At 43.5% G+C, this 16,126-nt stretch overlaps 1 protein-coding gene across 1 annotated transcript in view; it reads right to left on the bottom strand.

The window, feature by feature from the left end:
- ACER3 (alkaline ceramidase 3) overlaps nt 1-15,413 on the bottom strand; it is a 67,707-nt gene extending 52,294 nt beyond the window's left edge. Inside the window, exon 1 of the mRNA XM_061990339.1 lies at nt 15,240-15,413. Coding sequence (XP_061846323.1) covers nt 15,240-15,342 — 103 coding nt within the window. The 5' untranslated portion in view covers nt 15,343-15,413. The remainder of the gene's footprint in view (nt 1-15,239) is intronic.
- Between the last annotated feature and the right edge of the window lie 713 nt (nt 15,414-16,126).

The raw sequence follows: 16,126 nt of genomic DNA, 5'->3' as shown, positions 1-16,126 counted from the left end.
TAAAGGCAGGGTGCAGGGGAGTACTTCTAGACCTTCTAGGCTGCTTCTCACTTGCTGGGCCTCCATTCCTTCAGGATATGTTAAATGTACACCAATATCCTCCTGAAGAGGTAAATCATTTCAGTGTTTTACTGGACTGGGGAGGAGTAATGAGGTAATTTTAAGGGGGTAAAAAGAGAAATTAATTATTAACACCACAATTTGATTTTTATTCCCAGTTCTCATTTGTGAGCTGTTCCAACACGCTGTGTCAAGCGATACATTTTGATTTATGGCCTTACACACTTGTTATTCCAGCTGCAGAATTCATCCCCTTGGCATTCATTGTACTAGCTCAGCTAATACTTTTGTAGATGCTTTAACTCTGATTACAGTATTTCATGTTACATGTGTGTTCTTCAAAACAATCAGAAGGTAATTAGAAGAAAAAGCTCGTAACAAAGCACAAGGAAGCTCAGTTCAAACCTGTTAGTGTGGGTGTATTTTCTAATGCTCAAGCCTCTCTCTGGTATGCACACCTTACACAAGCACTTATTATTAATCTGCTGATGAATTGCCTTAGGTTACAATTAAACTATCCTTGTCTTTACTCTCACCTTTCTGCAAAGTGCTTTGCCACTTTGTAGTAAAGACATTAGAAAGGAACAGGAAGCTCTACTATTGCTGACCTTGCTTCTTAGGGGTATTACACTAAAAGTAAATGAGTGAAAGCTAATACAATTTGGATTTGTGCAGTAAAACTCCATGTGTTTCTTCAGAAGAAACAGATACTCTTGTAATCCCAAAAAGCCAACATTTGTGTTCATGATGCAGACTTAAACTTAGATGGTGAAATGTTCATTGCTGGGTTTTTAGTTATCTATTTAGTCTCCACTACTGCAGTGTCTGAGGAACACTGGTCTTCTGTGTACTGAACCTCAATACCATTGCAAGAAGAGGACAAGATAGAAGAGAATGCCTGAGTCACTAAGGAACCTGCATAAAAGTGAGACCAGGACTTTCAAACACCAAAGTGTTCCTCTAGCCACTACATCATCATTACCTGACACACTAAAAATGAATGAGTTTATCACAAGACCTCTCATAAAAAAAGCCTCAAAGTAGCAAGTATATCAGAGTAAGAACTGGGTACTTTCCAGAAACAGTGTTTTTGTTTCCAATTCTTATGTTTACTGTAATGGAGTCATCTTCCTCCTACTGGAATTCCTAAAGGCTACCACAAATGAAGAAAAAGTGTCTAAAGACACACAATTTGGATTAATCGGGTTGTTTCTGAGGAAGAAGGATGACTGACTTATTTTTTTTCAGAGGGATCTGTCTTGAAGCCTTTAATGTTGAAGTCTGAAGTCTGCATGCTGTTCCTTAGAAGAGGTTTAATAGAGCAGATTACACAATGTGGAGGACCAACTGTGAAGCTGAACATATAATTATGAAAGCAAGTGGAAGGAAAATATTCTGAGGTGACAGGCCAGAATAAAGATAGCTACAATAGCTAAATCAAAATGTTCCTCACTCTGCAAGCAAGTTTGACTAATTACCTTACTGTGGCTCTAACTATGTCTATCACATCCATGCCTGTCACAGGTGCAGGGCGTTCAGAAGCATTCATAAATGGTTTGGGGGCTTTGAAGAGATGATTGCACAAAACAAATAACAGTATTTAAAGGTGTAACAGAAGTGCTAGAATCTACCCTTGGCCATTTTTTGAGACTGCAGGAAACAGTCTGGACTGATAGTACACAGCTCCTTTACAGGACATTTTATTCCCAATTCAAGATACCCAGAATTAACTGGACTACAAGGAGTAAACTTACATTACAATTAGCTGATATGTCATCCCATTATGTTTTAATGTTCCTTTCTTACAATATGGAAGCCTCATGGAAAAGGAAGCATCATATCCCTTATAAATGTGCACCTAAGATGACAGCAAGCAGAGCAATTACTTTGAAGTACACCTGGAAGGATTTTGCAAGTAAATTTAATGTAAAAACAGTTGACATAGGCAGATCATTTGAAATATCAATCTAGAAAGCTCAGTAAAAGCAATTGCTTACAGCTGGAAAACGCAATCAAAGTCTAAAGAGATTAGGCTGAGATGCTGTAAAGTTAGAATATTACATGCAATAAGCTTGTTGCTGAAGGGCAGATTTGCTTCTATTATAGCCTTTGCTAGGAAACAAAATAAAACCTATGTTAAATGTTATTTTAAGACATGTTGATGATGTCAGATTGGAAGGAAACAGTCAAGATGGGGAAGCTTACTCTTCAACTACAGCTAAGACTAAGCAGTGACCAATATTACAGGGATCATCCATTTAACTTTCATCATATTTAACTCCTTCCAACCTTTCTTCTTCTATGTTGGTGTCTGCACCAACTCCTCGAAGCCCAAGGCTCTGTCCAGAACAGAAAGCTTTTGGCAGCTGACAGTTTTGAGCTAGCAGAGTACATCAAGCCCAGCATCTGTCAGTCCTCAACACAAACAGAGGCATCAACTTGAGGCACAGTAAGCTGTATCATCTCAGAGGCTCTGGTAGGACTCTCCCAGGCACCATGCAGTGATATATGAGAGCAAAGCATTAGGGTAGCCCAGTATGCTCACTGGATGGTGGATGGTAGAGAATACTGTGTGTCAGTGCTCTTTTCCTGGTATTTGTAGTTTTAGTTTGAGTAGCCTTTCTTTGAAATCCAAATCCTCTTGTTTTCCTCCCTTTCTTGCTATCTGTGTGGATATCTCCTGGGTGTCAGAACAATTAAAGACTTTCTTACTAACAGCTCGCACTATTTGTTTACATTTTGCCCTACTTGAATGGTAGAAGTTAAAACTGAGATGCTGCCCCAATTCAGACATACAGCAAACATTCAAATACTGCCTGGTGATATTCCCTCTCATCAGCAGTACTAATAGCAAATCCCACCTGTAACTATCTTTTTCTTTCGCAGGGCTGCCTTAAATGAAAAATCCTAAGGCTACTTGGATCGTGTGATAAAAGAATCTGATCTCAGAAATGACTCAGACTCTTCTTCACTCCTAAACAGCCAACTTTAGACAAAGGAAGTGCCTACAGAAAAGAGATAAAGTCTTCATAACCTTCTCCAGCTAATATGACAACCTCCGGCAAGAACTTTCAGCAGTACCCAATTATTTCACTAACCCAAGACTCACAGGTTGTCACTCCTGATACACAACTCCTAACTCCAACTCTGTTCTTTAGTCACTGTCCAACTGTCATTTCAAGGCAACTTTCTTGTTCTTGCTTGAAAAGAAAAGAAAATGGCAGTTACCTATCCACCCACAAACCTTGGCAGAAGCTATTTATCTGGAGGGAGAATGAAGCCTCTTCTCCACAGCGACAGTAAGATCAAAGCCCAAATCTTAAGTATCTCACAATCTAAACCAAATACAGGAAGAGATCTACAACACACTGAAGGTTCAAGCTTTAAACACTTTCTGTTAGAAATATAACTTAGTATAGTACCTACAAAATAACAGTTCATAAGCTGGGTGGCAAGCATTTAGGTAGAATTCAGTTTTACTGAATAATGGTGTGAAAACAGTCAAAAACTCTACACAAAACCAACCAAGCTTCCAGCACAAATGGTGCTTCAAAGAGTGGCAAGGGAAAACTGACAGCTTTGAGACAAATGGAGAAAAAAGTACAATAAAAGCAGGAAAAAACAAAAGCTAGTACAAAAGCCATGTGGAAATTTGGCCTGGAAGAGTTTAAAGGCAGGAAAAAGAATTGCAAAGCTTGCAAGGGAATGTGCTTGGGAAAAGGAAATGGCTTTAAAATATTTCTCTGCAGCCTATAGAACAGAAAAAGAAAAGGACAAGAAAAAACAAATGGGGGAATTTAACATTCAAGTAGTGTGCTGAAGATGATATTCTGAGGGGCATCACAGGAAGATAAAACTTGAGCCATGAAAGAGTTAGCAGCCACCAAACCCCCAAAACTCCAAGTGAAAAGCAACTGTGATATCACAGATCACAAAGCCATAGCAGTTTGTTTCAATGAACGAAAACAACATCTGCTGTATGATTTCACTTCCATGGTACATTTCTCTGCTGCTTCCCAAGGCATCTACACTATTCAACTGAGCTGATTCTTCTTAAGAGACTGCACTCAGCAGCTCCAAAGAGGCACAGCAGATACAAACTGGCAATGCTCAGCTGGTTTTCACGTTGCTACTTGTAAAGAAAACCATGAACTTCCACAGTGCTGCTGCTTTATGGAGATAGTACTACTGTACCCATTTGCAGAAGCCAGATCTGCAGGTACAGGGCACTATCAACAAAAGTACATTGCCAGCCTTTCTTTCCCCTCTATATTTCTGTTATTTTTTTCAATTAAGTGAGAAAAATGTTTTGCTTCTCCAATTTTCCAGGCTGTTTTACTCCTGCATTGGTCAGCATGTGGCATACAGTTGTTCCTCTTTGCTTCTATGGGTCATTTCCTCAACTGTGAAAGGACTTAGGGAAAAAAAGGAAAGGAAAAACTCAAAGAAATATATAAAGGCATCAGTTTTCATTCATAAGCAAAATAACACCTGGTGTAATTCTGAGTTTATATACTTTGGGGTAGTTTTCTTAAGTCTACAAGATCTAAAACCTGGGCAAAAAAAAAGAATCTGTACCCAGTGGGAGGAATGTAGGGAATATCTGTGGAAATACACCCTACAATCCTGATGGTAATCACCCATGCTGCTGCAATCCAGGACCAGCACTAGACCTGGCAGGAGGAGAGCCCTGGAAACACTCTCTTAGAGCAACCAAGTCTGTAATGAGAATCCCCCAAACATCCCCTTTTCTTACACAGCAAACCTTGGAAGTACTTGTGGAGGAAAAATAAACCCATTTTACCTAGAAGAAACGTTAATTCCACTGCTCTGTGACAACAAAATCACTTATTTGGGTCATTTCACCTCCCTGTTGTAGGTGACCCATTTGATTTCACAGAAAGACAGATCTCCAGATCCTATTTCTCAAATACATGCAAATAATCTTTCAGGTTTCCCTGGGTTCCTTCATTGCAAACTCAAAATATCCACTAGAAAGGGTCACAGTAGTATGTTTTCCAGTTGGGATGAAGGATCAGGGAAGATGAAGAAAAATCTGATGAACACATGACAGATCTAATACAGAAATATTCTATCCCAACATTGTCAGTGTCCAGAATATTAGAGCTGGGACAAAGGCTGGACTCTATGATCTTAAAGGTGTATTCCAGCTGAAGCAATTCTATGACATACAGGACATTTTCTTTGACCCAATACTGCATCTGATTCTTGGATGCTGGATCTTGTCCAAATGAAAATCCTTATCCAATTGGAATTAGCAATTACTAAAACTCCAGCCTACAGGGTAGTACCATCTTGAGCTTCTGCTGCAAATAATGAGTTCATTCAAGTACTGTATATATCAAAGGGTCATGTTTTACTACCATAGAGCTGATGCCCTGAAATCCTACTAGTTGGAATTGATACAAACATCCTCTGCTGTCCTGTGCCATACACCCATGACTCAGAAAAGCAGACACGAAGAAAGAAACTGAGGGAGAGACAGAGATAGTAGGAGTTATGCATGTTGTCCTGCCTTTACTTGCCTCATGCTGATAGAGGCAGATGTTCAGCTCACTCTCAACATCATGTCTTTAATTCTGCTTATCTGCTTTCCTGCCTAACAAAGACTGAGCCTTGCCTTCTCCTCAAAACTAAAAGTCAAGTCTCTAACGATCTGAACCTCGTCCAGCTAATCCAGCCCACACTATTGCCTCCTTCTCCAGCTCTTCTGGTGAGAGAAGAATGGGTGATGATGCCTGGATTAGGCTGAAAGAGAAAATACCTTCTTGCTTACAAAACCAGCTGGAGATCCTTTAAGACACACTCTGCACACATAATTCCAGGGTCACTCCAAGGACACTGAACTCAGAAAGCAAGTCCAAAGGAACCAAGGAATAATGAAAACCCAAATAAAGTAAAACAAAGCCCCAGGACACAGATGGGAAACAGATAAACCATGAGACACTAATCTCAATTTTTAAATAAAGTTTGGAATTTCCCTCAGGAAAGATCTGCAACATGGAGAGAAGGTTGAGTCATTAGTTGCTGGAAAGACAAAGAACCAGAGAGGAACCTGGTAAGGCTCAGGGTGAGGCACAAAGGGTGTATCTCCCAGTTGAAATGACAGAGATTCATTGAATGGTAGGGGTTGGAAGGAACCTTTAGATCTAGTCCAACCCCCCTGCAGAAGCAGGTCCCACCAGAATGTGTCCAGAGGAGACTCCAGAGAGGGCTACTTATGCCTCCCAAACTCCAGACATACTAAAATACACACTCTGGCACAGGTGGACAGACCTTAATGTAAAGGAGATAATGGTCCTGCAGATCCTGACTGCACTGATCACTTAGAAGTTGTTTTTGAGGCACTGATCACGGGACATATGCAGCACATTTCTTCCAGGAAATTCATTTTTGAAACCAGACAGCAAAAAAAATATCCTGGTCAAACACTTCAGGTTTTGAGCCAGCACAAAACCCCCAAGGATTTCACAGTTGCATTTCCAAGTGCACCAAAGGGTCTGTGCCTGAAGCTTAAATCTAAACAGTGCCCAGCAAAATCACCGGGATTCTACCCAGAGTTTGCCTATGTGGGCCTATTCAGATCAATCAGATGACACCAGAGCAATGCTGCTTTGGTTGGTTTCAGTCACAACGTTCTCTAGAAGCTTCTTTCCTTCCTTTGTAGCACTTCCACAATCACAGGATAATCAAACACTTTTCATTCATGCAGCAGCTCAGCTTCTCTGCTAAAAGACTGAAAAATGGTTGTAATTAATGAGGTGGCTCTAAAGAGCCCCACACCTAGAAAACTCAAATCAATCAAAGGCAGGTAGCTTCGCCCTGATAAGCAATTGTAAGCAGGTTCCCTTCCAGCATTATCAATTTCTTTTTTTGATACTTACTTTTAATTAAAATAACTCTTCACATTTTCTTAACCTTTCCTGACCCATGAACCTTTCTATGATCCTCTCCAAGCTTTTGAGATGCTCAGAGAAACAATCAAATGTGTTAGCACTTGCATGCTTTGCAAGATAAAGTGACCATGTACTGTTGAGCTGTTGGAACTGAAGAAAACTCCCAGAGTTCCTGAGAACATTTTTTGCAGCAATCATTAAATCTTTCTTTTGTTTAAAAAACCATCTTCCCCACTGATCTGTGAAAGGCTCCAGCAAATAAAGAAAATGTATTACATAAATAGAAGTTTCACGTGTAGGAAAAGACATAACAAACCCAGACTGAAACCATTTTTGTCTTTCAATTATGACAACAATCATTTGATCTGTGACTGAAGGCTCATTTAAAGACACTTAAAAGCCAGCAGTGTCCTTTACCATCATTTATTTTACATTAATCTCCCTATTTCTAGCTACAAATATATATTCTGCAAATTTGTACCATGCAGTTCATAAACCTGTTTGCACATAAGCAAAATGGAATTGTACAAATGCCACTGCTCTGTTACCATTTGGAGTGGCAGATGTCCAACTGCCAGCTGTACAAGTACTCAATGTGAAGCACTAATTACAGAGTAATCAGATGCTTTGTTAAGCCATATTTAAGAATTTTATTGTCACTTAATAACTACACAAGCATTAGTAAACACACATGTGGTCTGTTACCCCAGCATCCATCAAGTTTTACGAATATCCATAACGTGATGGATAAATGACAACTGTTGAATGGACAAATATAAACTTTCCAAATGCATTTAACCCTGTCAGTCAGTGAAAGTTCTTGAGAAAACAGAAAACTAAGCTGTCATGAGATGAAAGGCAGAGATGTACCATGGATTAGAAAGTGGCAAAAGGATTAAAAAGAAAGAATTTAAAAACCAAACATTAATTGTGGCAAAATGCAGCAAAACAGTGCCCCAAGACTATTTTCATGCTTAAGCATACAGATAGGGAAGAAATAGATTAAGTGCAACAGCATTTGCCACTAACTCCAAGTCACTTAAAATCAATGAAGAAATAAGAAAGCACAACAGCAGAGCTCATCCATCTGGCTCAGGAGTTTACTTCCACTAGATTACCCTTTGAAGGAAGGAACCCCTCTTTCAACTTCCCTTTGTCTGCGGCACAAAAATCAAGCCAGAAGTGTTCCTCTTAAAAAGCATCCCACAGTTGAGCACTGTTCTGCACACTCCACTTGACTTTATAGCCACCATCAATTAGTTTAATGTTCTCTTTACCTTTTCATCTGTACTAACCCCCTAAGTTGAGGGAGATCCCTCAAGAAGGCTGATAAATTTAAAGAGGAAACCTGGGATGAAGCTTCCTGCAATTAGGTCATTAAAGTTACACACTCAAATCCCTTTCAGTCTTCATCTGTGAGGCTGTGACAGCCACACTTTTCAACTCATCCATGTCATGATGTCTTTAAATGATTCAGCCACAAACCAGGCAGTTGGGCTGATCACACCCAGTTAATCCTGAGGGTTTTTCTTTCACCTGTCACTTTATTATTCAAAAGAACAGACAAGCTCCAGAAGCCAGAGATGGCTTTATTTTTTTCTAAACTCACATAGATAGTACCTAGCCCAGTAGTCTCTGGCTGCTTTCCAAAGCCTCTGGCAAAAGAGGCAAAATACAGCAGGAGGCCCAAGAGGAACAGGTGCCAGTACATATGTGGCAGTCAAAATTCAATACTAATGGCATTATTCTAACTTTAAGTAAATTCTGCAAGTTGTTAAGTTCTAAAGTAATGATCCTCATGCCATACTGAGATCTGTGCATCTTTGACAGCTGTCAAAGCAAAGCTTAAAAAAAAACCAAACCACTCCAGTATTTTTTTGTCACTGATCACAATGCAGAGAATGCTTGGATGACAATGAAGGAGATGCCTCACATTTAACAACACAGGTAACAGTCCTCTCAGTCTCTTATCTGAAGCAAAAATAGGAAGCATTTAAGTAAAAGCAGCACAAGTGTCTAGAACCATGAGCAAATTCTCATGAGCTGGGGTTTTCTTTTAATAAACAAGGGTCTCACAAAGAAACACAGCTAGAAGTATTTCTTTATCACTTCTCTAATGAAAACAAAAAGTAATGACTTTTAACACTGGTAATCAAGAAAAAAAAATCATGTTTTACTATATGAAGGTAGCAGAATGTGCTGAGACAAGACCAGAAGCCAAGAAAGGTTTCATCCTTTCCTTGAGAATCCCAAAGCTATGTTCCAGATGCTTACTGCTCTAAATGCCAACGTAAGGATATGGTGTCTCAAAAGCAGTCATGTTGTAGGTGATGCCTATTATTTATTCATGGACAATGATAGCTCAAGGAAATGTTTCACATCCCTGAAAACATAATTAAAGTTTGATCCAAACTGAACATAGCACTGAGCTGGTAAGAACAAATTGCCCCCATGATTCTCTTGACTGAGAATTATAAGCCCTTGGGTCCTACAAAAGGGCTCCATTGAATTTAAAGCATTTGTTTAAATTGATACTATTTTGTATGTATTCAACAAAGGAAATCTATGAAGATTAGTTATATTCAATCTTTAAATTCTACAAGACAAATCTTTTTTACAAGGATGACAGTGAATGAAAGAAGAGTGAAGCACTTGTCATACAGACATTCAGATCAAAACAGAGCCCCAAAACTGAACACTATGTGGGCTAAATTGACCTGAAACATCAACTAAGAGGAGGGAGCTGCAATGTATAAGCACTTAGTAGTAAAGAACAGCACTTGTATTTACCTACTTCTGTTTGTTTTGGTAGGTAGATGCTGATTTTATTTCCTTTATTATTATTATTTTGCTGAAGTTGGTGTACAAAACTTTGGGTATTTCATCATATAAGCAGTGGAAACTGGTAACAGATAGTTTAAAAGTCGAGTGCACCCTCAGTAAGTTTTCAGCTGACACTAAGTTGGGTGGGAGTATTGATTTGGTTAAGGGTAGGAAGGCTCCAAAGGGCTGTGGCCAGGCTGGAGTGATGGGATGAGAGCAATGGGATGAGGCTGAACAAGGACAAGGGCCAGGTCCTGCCCTTGGGCCTCACTAAGCCCCAGGCAGCTCAAGGATGGGGCAGAGGGGCTGGAAAGCTGCTGGAGGGAAAGGGCCTGGGGGGAGTCAGTGCCAGCAGCTGAACAGGAGGCAGCAGCGTGCCCAGGGGGGCAAGAAGGCCAAGGGCAGCCTGGCTGGGCTCAGCACTGGGGTGGCAGCAGCCCCAGGGCAGTGCCCGGCCCCTGTGCTGGGCCCTGGGGAGGCCGCAGCTCCAGGGCTGTGCTCAGTGCTGGGCCCCTCACTCACTGCCACAGGGACACTGAGGGGCTGCAGCGTGGCCAGAGCCGGGCACAGAGCTGGGGAAGGGGCTGGAGCACAAGGGGCTGGGGAGGGGCTGAGGGAATGGGGGTGTTGAGCCTGGAGAAGAGGAGCCTGAGGGGAGATCTTCTCAATCTCTCCAACTCCCTGACAGGAGGTTGGGGGTCAATCTCTTCTCTGAAGTAACAACTGACAGAAGAAAAGGCCTCAAGTTGTGCCAGGGAGGTTTAAAGATTAGGAATAATTTCTTCCTCAAAAGGCTTGTCAAGCCCTGGCACAGGCTGTCCAAGGCCATGATAGAGTCCCCATCTCTGGAGGGATTCCAAAGCTGTGTAGCTGTGGGGCTGAGGGACATAGTTTAATGGTGGCCATGGCTCGGGAAACTGTTGGGACTCAATGATTTTAAAGGTCTTTTCCAACCTAAACAAGTCTGTGGAACACAGAAAAGCATCTACACTACTTGCCTGACAGCACACAGGAGTCAATCCAAAGCTTTTGAAAAACCCTGAAAAAGGAATTACTACACTACAGAATAGATTTGATCAGTGAGGGATATGAGTCATTTTAAGGCTTAACATATTTAAGCTGGCAAAATAATTCCTTTCAACTGGTTTTCCATTTCATTTGGTTTAATATTCTACAGAAGGATGCAGAGCAGTTAGTCATCCACCTCCACAAGAGAGGAAAACTGGCTAGGTGCAGAATCAGAAAGGCAAGAAAACAAATTGTTCATTATTAAGAAAATTAATCTTTGAAAACAGGTCATTGTGTTTGAGGTACATCAAGAGAATGCAAATACCAGGTGCTTAGAGAAAAACCTTACCTCACCTTCACAACTCTGAATACATTCCATTGATTAGCTGCTATCATTTACACTAGTTCTTGAAGGAGTGAAAGGCAAAGAAATGCATGTGGGCTTCTGGAACACAATGTAGCAATTTGTACTGACATTAACATATTAAAATGAAATCACTAAATGGCACAAAGATGTCATTTGAACAACAAGCTTTCAGTTTGGCTCTTCAGACTGCAACCCAAGGAAACATCCCATTTGATTTGGATCTGCCAGTATCCTTCAAGCTTTCAGCTTCCGATAGTTTCTGATTGATGACTTCTAACAAACATTTCAGGTAAAATTTGTAAATGTCACCAGCTTTCCTGAGTGGTACCAAGGCAGAGAGAAGTCAGAAAGCAATCTTCACTTCTTGGTGATGTTTAAAATGAACACAGGCTGTGCATGAGTTTTAAAAACAGCATCAGCAACATCACAAATGACCACAGTGAGAACCTCAAGAGAGATGAGACAAATATTTTTGTACTTTCTGGTTTATTTGCTCTCTGAATTTGAATTTTTGATAGAGCAACACAACCACAAAGTCACAGCCAGAGCCACACAGACCCCAAATATCACAGAATCATAGAATGGTGGGGGTTGGAAGGGACCTTTAGAGATCATCCAGTCCAATCCCCCTGCAGAAGCAGGGTCACCTAGATCAGGTTGCATGGGAACATGTCCAGGCGAGTCTTGAAGACCTCCAAGGAAGGAGCCTCCACAACCCCTCTGGGCAGCCTGGGCCAGGGCTCCCTCATCTCACACTGAAACAGTTTGTTCTTATGTTTAAGTGGAACTTTTTGTGTTCCAGCTTCATCCCATCCACCCCTTGTCCTGTTGCTGGCTACTATAGAAAAAAGAGATGTCCCAACCTCCTGACACCCACCCTTTAGATATTTATAAATGTTAATAAGATCCCCCCTCAGTCTCCTCTTCTCCAGACTAAACAGCCCCAGGTCCCACAGCCTTTCCTCGTATGAAAGATGTTCCAGTCCCCTGATTACCTCGGTGACCCTGCGCTGGACTCTCTCCAGCACTTCCCTGTCCCTCTTGAGCTGAGGAGCCCAGAACTGGACACAGGACTCCAGATGAGGCCTCACCAGGGCAGAGTAGAGAGGGAGAAGAACCTCCCTTGACCTGCTGCCCACACTTTTCTTTCTGCATCCCAGGATGTCATTGGCTTCTTGCCCACGAGGGTACATTGCTGGCTCATATTTAGCTTATTATCAATCAGGACTCCCAGGTCTCTCTCTGCAGAGCTGCTCTTCAGCAGTTCGACCCCCAGCCTGTACTGGTGCATGGGGTTGTTCCTTCCAGCTGCAGGACTCTGCACTTGTCCTTGTTGAACCTCATGAGGTTCCTTTCTGCCCAACTCTCAAGCTGGTCGAGATCCCGCTGAATGGCAGCACAGCCTCTGTGGAATCAGCCAGTGCTCCCAGTTTGGTGCCATCAGGGAACTTGCTGAGGGTACACTCTGTCCCCTCATCCAGGTGGTTGATGAAGACGTTGAACAGGACTCTCAGCTCTTCTGCTACAGCAACTACGTTTCAGGGTGTTATCTCTCTAATCTTCCAAAGTAATTGCCCTCACATGAAGTAACTCAGAGAAAGTTAGGAAAGACTCCCTTAGTTATTTTATGAAAGATACATTGCCAACCAACTTTTGCTGGCTAAGATTTAAATGCAGTTGGGTTCATGTCATCCAAAAGAGAAATAAATAAGAACGATTATTTCTTTTGATCCTCAAAGTGCAGCTAGAGAATTACTGCTAAAGAAATGGGATTTCTTTATGTAAATGTAAAGGAGTAACGGGTATAAACTAGAACAGAAGAGGTTCCAAAAAAACACAAGGAAAAACTTCCTTCCTTTCTTCCCTGTTGAGGTGAGGGAGCACTGGCAGGGGCTGCCCAGATGGGCTGTAGAGTCTCCTTCTCTGGAGACATTCCAAACCCAGATGGATGGGTTCCTGTGTGCCCTACTCTAGGTGGTGCTGCTCTGGCAGGGGGGGTTGCACTGGATGAGCTTTGCAGGTCCCTTCCAGCCCTTAAGAATCTGTGAAACCATCTTGACATCTCTACTACAATTATCTACTGTTAAGATAACCCTAAAATAAAGTGGGGTTATTTACTGTTTTGCTTTTAAAATTTAGACCATTTAAATGCTTTCATCTACAGCACAGGCCTTATACACCACATTTCAGCACAACTGACAGACCAATAAACTGTGTATATTGAAACTGTAAGGTGGGACCTGACCTGCTATAATGAGTCCCTTTTTCTTTAGGACACATGCCTTTCTACCTCCCACCATTAATCTCATCCTCATCTTCCTTTCTCCAGCATAATCTAGAAGTGGACGAAAAGCATCTGCTCCTGAGGCCAACAATGGGGAGACTGTTTCAGAAATTTACATACAAGTCAAATTTATTTTTACATGGGTGAAGCAACAGGGTTTCCTCTTCCCTATGAGAATTATGTCCCAATTTACTTCTGACCAGGAGGAAAACACAAAAATACACACTCTGCAAAAGTCCTGTTCTATTTTAAAGCTTCTAAGTTTGTCCCATTGTAAGAGTATTTCATTTTCTTCCCTTTTCAGCCAGCCTGCCTCTTCTCAGCCATAAATCTACACACCAACTTCCTTTTTCCTCCAAGTTTCTACACCGCCTGTGCTACTGTTATTCAGAGCCTGCAACTCCTTCCCATTCCCACACTCTGAAACCTCTTTCACAACTATTCATTTTGATCCTTCACTCATGTCAGTGTTTGTAACCAGGAGTCACAGCCTGGTATGGACGCCCAGAAGCTTCCATCTCCTGCGTGCCAAGCTCTTCCAAAGCACTGCTGAAGCATCCCAGCTATGCAAAAGGCCTCCTCGGATTGCCCACTCCAAGCACTTCAGAGTAGGTGAGCCTGCTCTCTTTAGTACACTTTTTCTAGGGTCTTAACACTTCAAAAGCAGCCGCCTGTCTTATATGTGTGAAAGCTTTTTGTAGGACAGGGCATCTTTCTAGTGGCAGCACATTAGTACAGCTACTTCACCCTTTAAAGTCGTTGCCCAGGATATAAACATATTTATTTTTTCAGTAAAATAGCAGAGACAGAAGGCTTGAACATTTACCAGGCTTGAACTTTTACCAGTTTCCACAATATACTCCCTTTCCCAAGGACCTGCTGGATGACCCTGTAGTTGAAGCACTTTCTTCTTTCCCTAGAGGTGCTTGAACATACTTGAACTCCTGACTGCTCTGAATAACAGTTTTGAGGTTGAAACAACAGCCTGCTCTCTTGCAGTTGCTCTGAGCTATGCTAAAAGACCACCACCTGCAACACAGTGACCCTTGGAGCTATTCTAAACTCCCATCACCTGCAACAGAACAACACAATGATGCTCAAGAATGCGCCCAAAGACCAGCTGGGCAAAGCTGTCTCTCTTCAAAGATGCCTCTCCTGTACAAAGATACTTTCTCTCTCCCTGGCCTCCCTGAACAGTTTGGCTTGGTTTGACTGGGCTGGGCAGATGTTCCTATCTCCTCTCAAAGGCAGCAGAGCTGTACACCCATGTGGCATTACAGCATGGCACCCCAAGCACGATTTCAGTGAAAACTCCCTTCTTCAGCCATTCCCGTAGCACCACACGACCACCTCTGCTCCAGTGCCAGCCCCGAGACTCACCTCACGCAACCCCGCGATGCCTCCCCATGCCCCCAGACACCCGTCTCCTGCTCTACCATCACTTCAGACACCGGACTAAAGGACAAACTTGGGATGAGGGGGCCCAAACAACACCCTGGGGCACAGAGAGAGAACACGCCATCCCACTTGCTCTTTAAGACATGGATTTGGGGGGTAAGACACCCATTTCCACCCGCCGGGGCTGGCTGAGGGGCAGGGGCCCCATTACCCGCCATTTGCTCCCCCTCAGGAAAATGAAGCCACGGAGGTGGGATTCGCCAGCTGCGGGGCCTAGTCGGTGGGGTGAAGGTACGGAGGGCTTAGGGCGGGGGGGCACGGAGGTGGCGGCGGGCGGGACGCGGCCCCCAGGGCCGGGTGCGGGGTCGGGGCGGTCACTCACAGAACTCGGCGATGTAGTAGGAGACGGCGTAGTTCTCCTCACACCACTCCAAGGTGGAGGTCGGCAGGCCCCAGTAGCCTTCCCGGTCAGCGGCCGGAGCCATCGCGGCGCCCGCTTCAGGCCAGAACGTAGCGAGGGGAAGGGGGAGGAGGGAGGGAGCAGGGCACCGGGCCGGGAGCGCGGCGGCGGCGGCGGGCGGGGTCCGGCGCTGGTCCCGCCCGGCTCGGGGAGGAGCCGCCGCGGAGGGAGCGCGGCCCGCGGGTTGTCATGGCGACGGGCTGCGGCCTGCGGGCGCGGGAAGGCCGGGCCGCGCCGGTCTGAGGGGAGAAGCTTGACGGGGAGAAATGCTCATGAGGAAAAGGCAGATTTAGGGGAAGTCCATAAGGGAGGGATGGCTGAAAGGTAGTTTGACCCAGTGCCATTGGTGTGGCTGCAGCTCAAATACCTTGTTTTCGTGCCCCTCACAACAAGAGAGACACTGAGGGGCTGGAGCATGTCCAGAGATGGGCACCTGAACTGGGGAAGGAGCACAAGGCTTGTGGGGGAGCAGCAGAGAGTCCTGGGGGTGTTATGCCCGGAGAAACCTGAAGAGAGACATGATCACTGTCTACAACTCCGTGATGTTGTGATGAGGTGCGTGTCAATCTCTGCTTCCAGATAACGACTGATGGAACAAGAGGAAAGGGCCTCAAGTTGCACCAAGGAAGTTTAGATTGGAGATGAGGAGGAACTTTTTACCCGAGAGGGTTTTTAGACCCTGTCCCAGGCTGCCCAGGGAGATGGTGAAGTCCTGATCCCTGGAGTTATTTAAAAGCTGGGGTAGAGCTGAGGTGCTGAGGGCCATGGGTTAGTGATAGTGTGAGGTGAGGGCTTGGACTTGGTGATCT

Source organism: Colius striatus, chromosome 1 (genome assembly GCF_028858725.1).
Source record: "Colius striatus isolate bColStr4 chromosome 1, bColStr4.1.hap1, whole genome shotgun sequence".
Taxonomy (NCBI): domain Eukaryota; kingdom Metazoa; phylum Chordata; class Aves; order Coliiformes; family Coliidae; genus Colius; species Colius striatus.
This window is presented reverse-complemented; position numbering and strand designations above follow the sequence as displayed.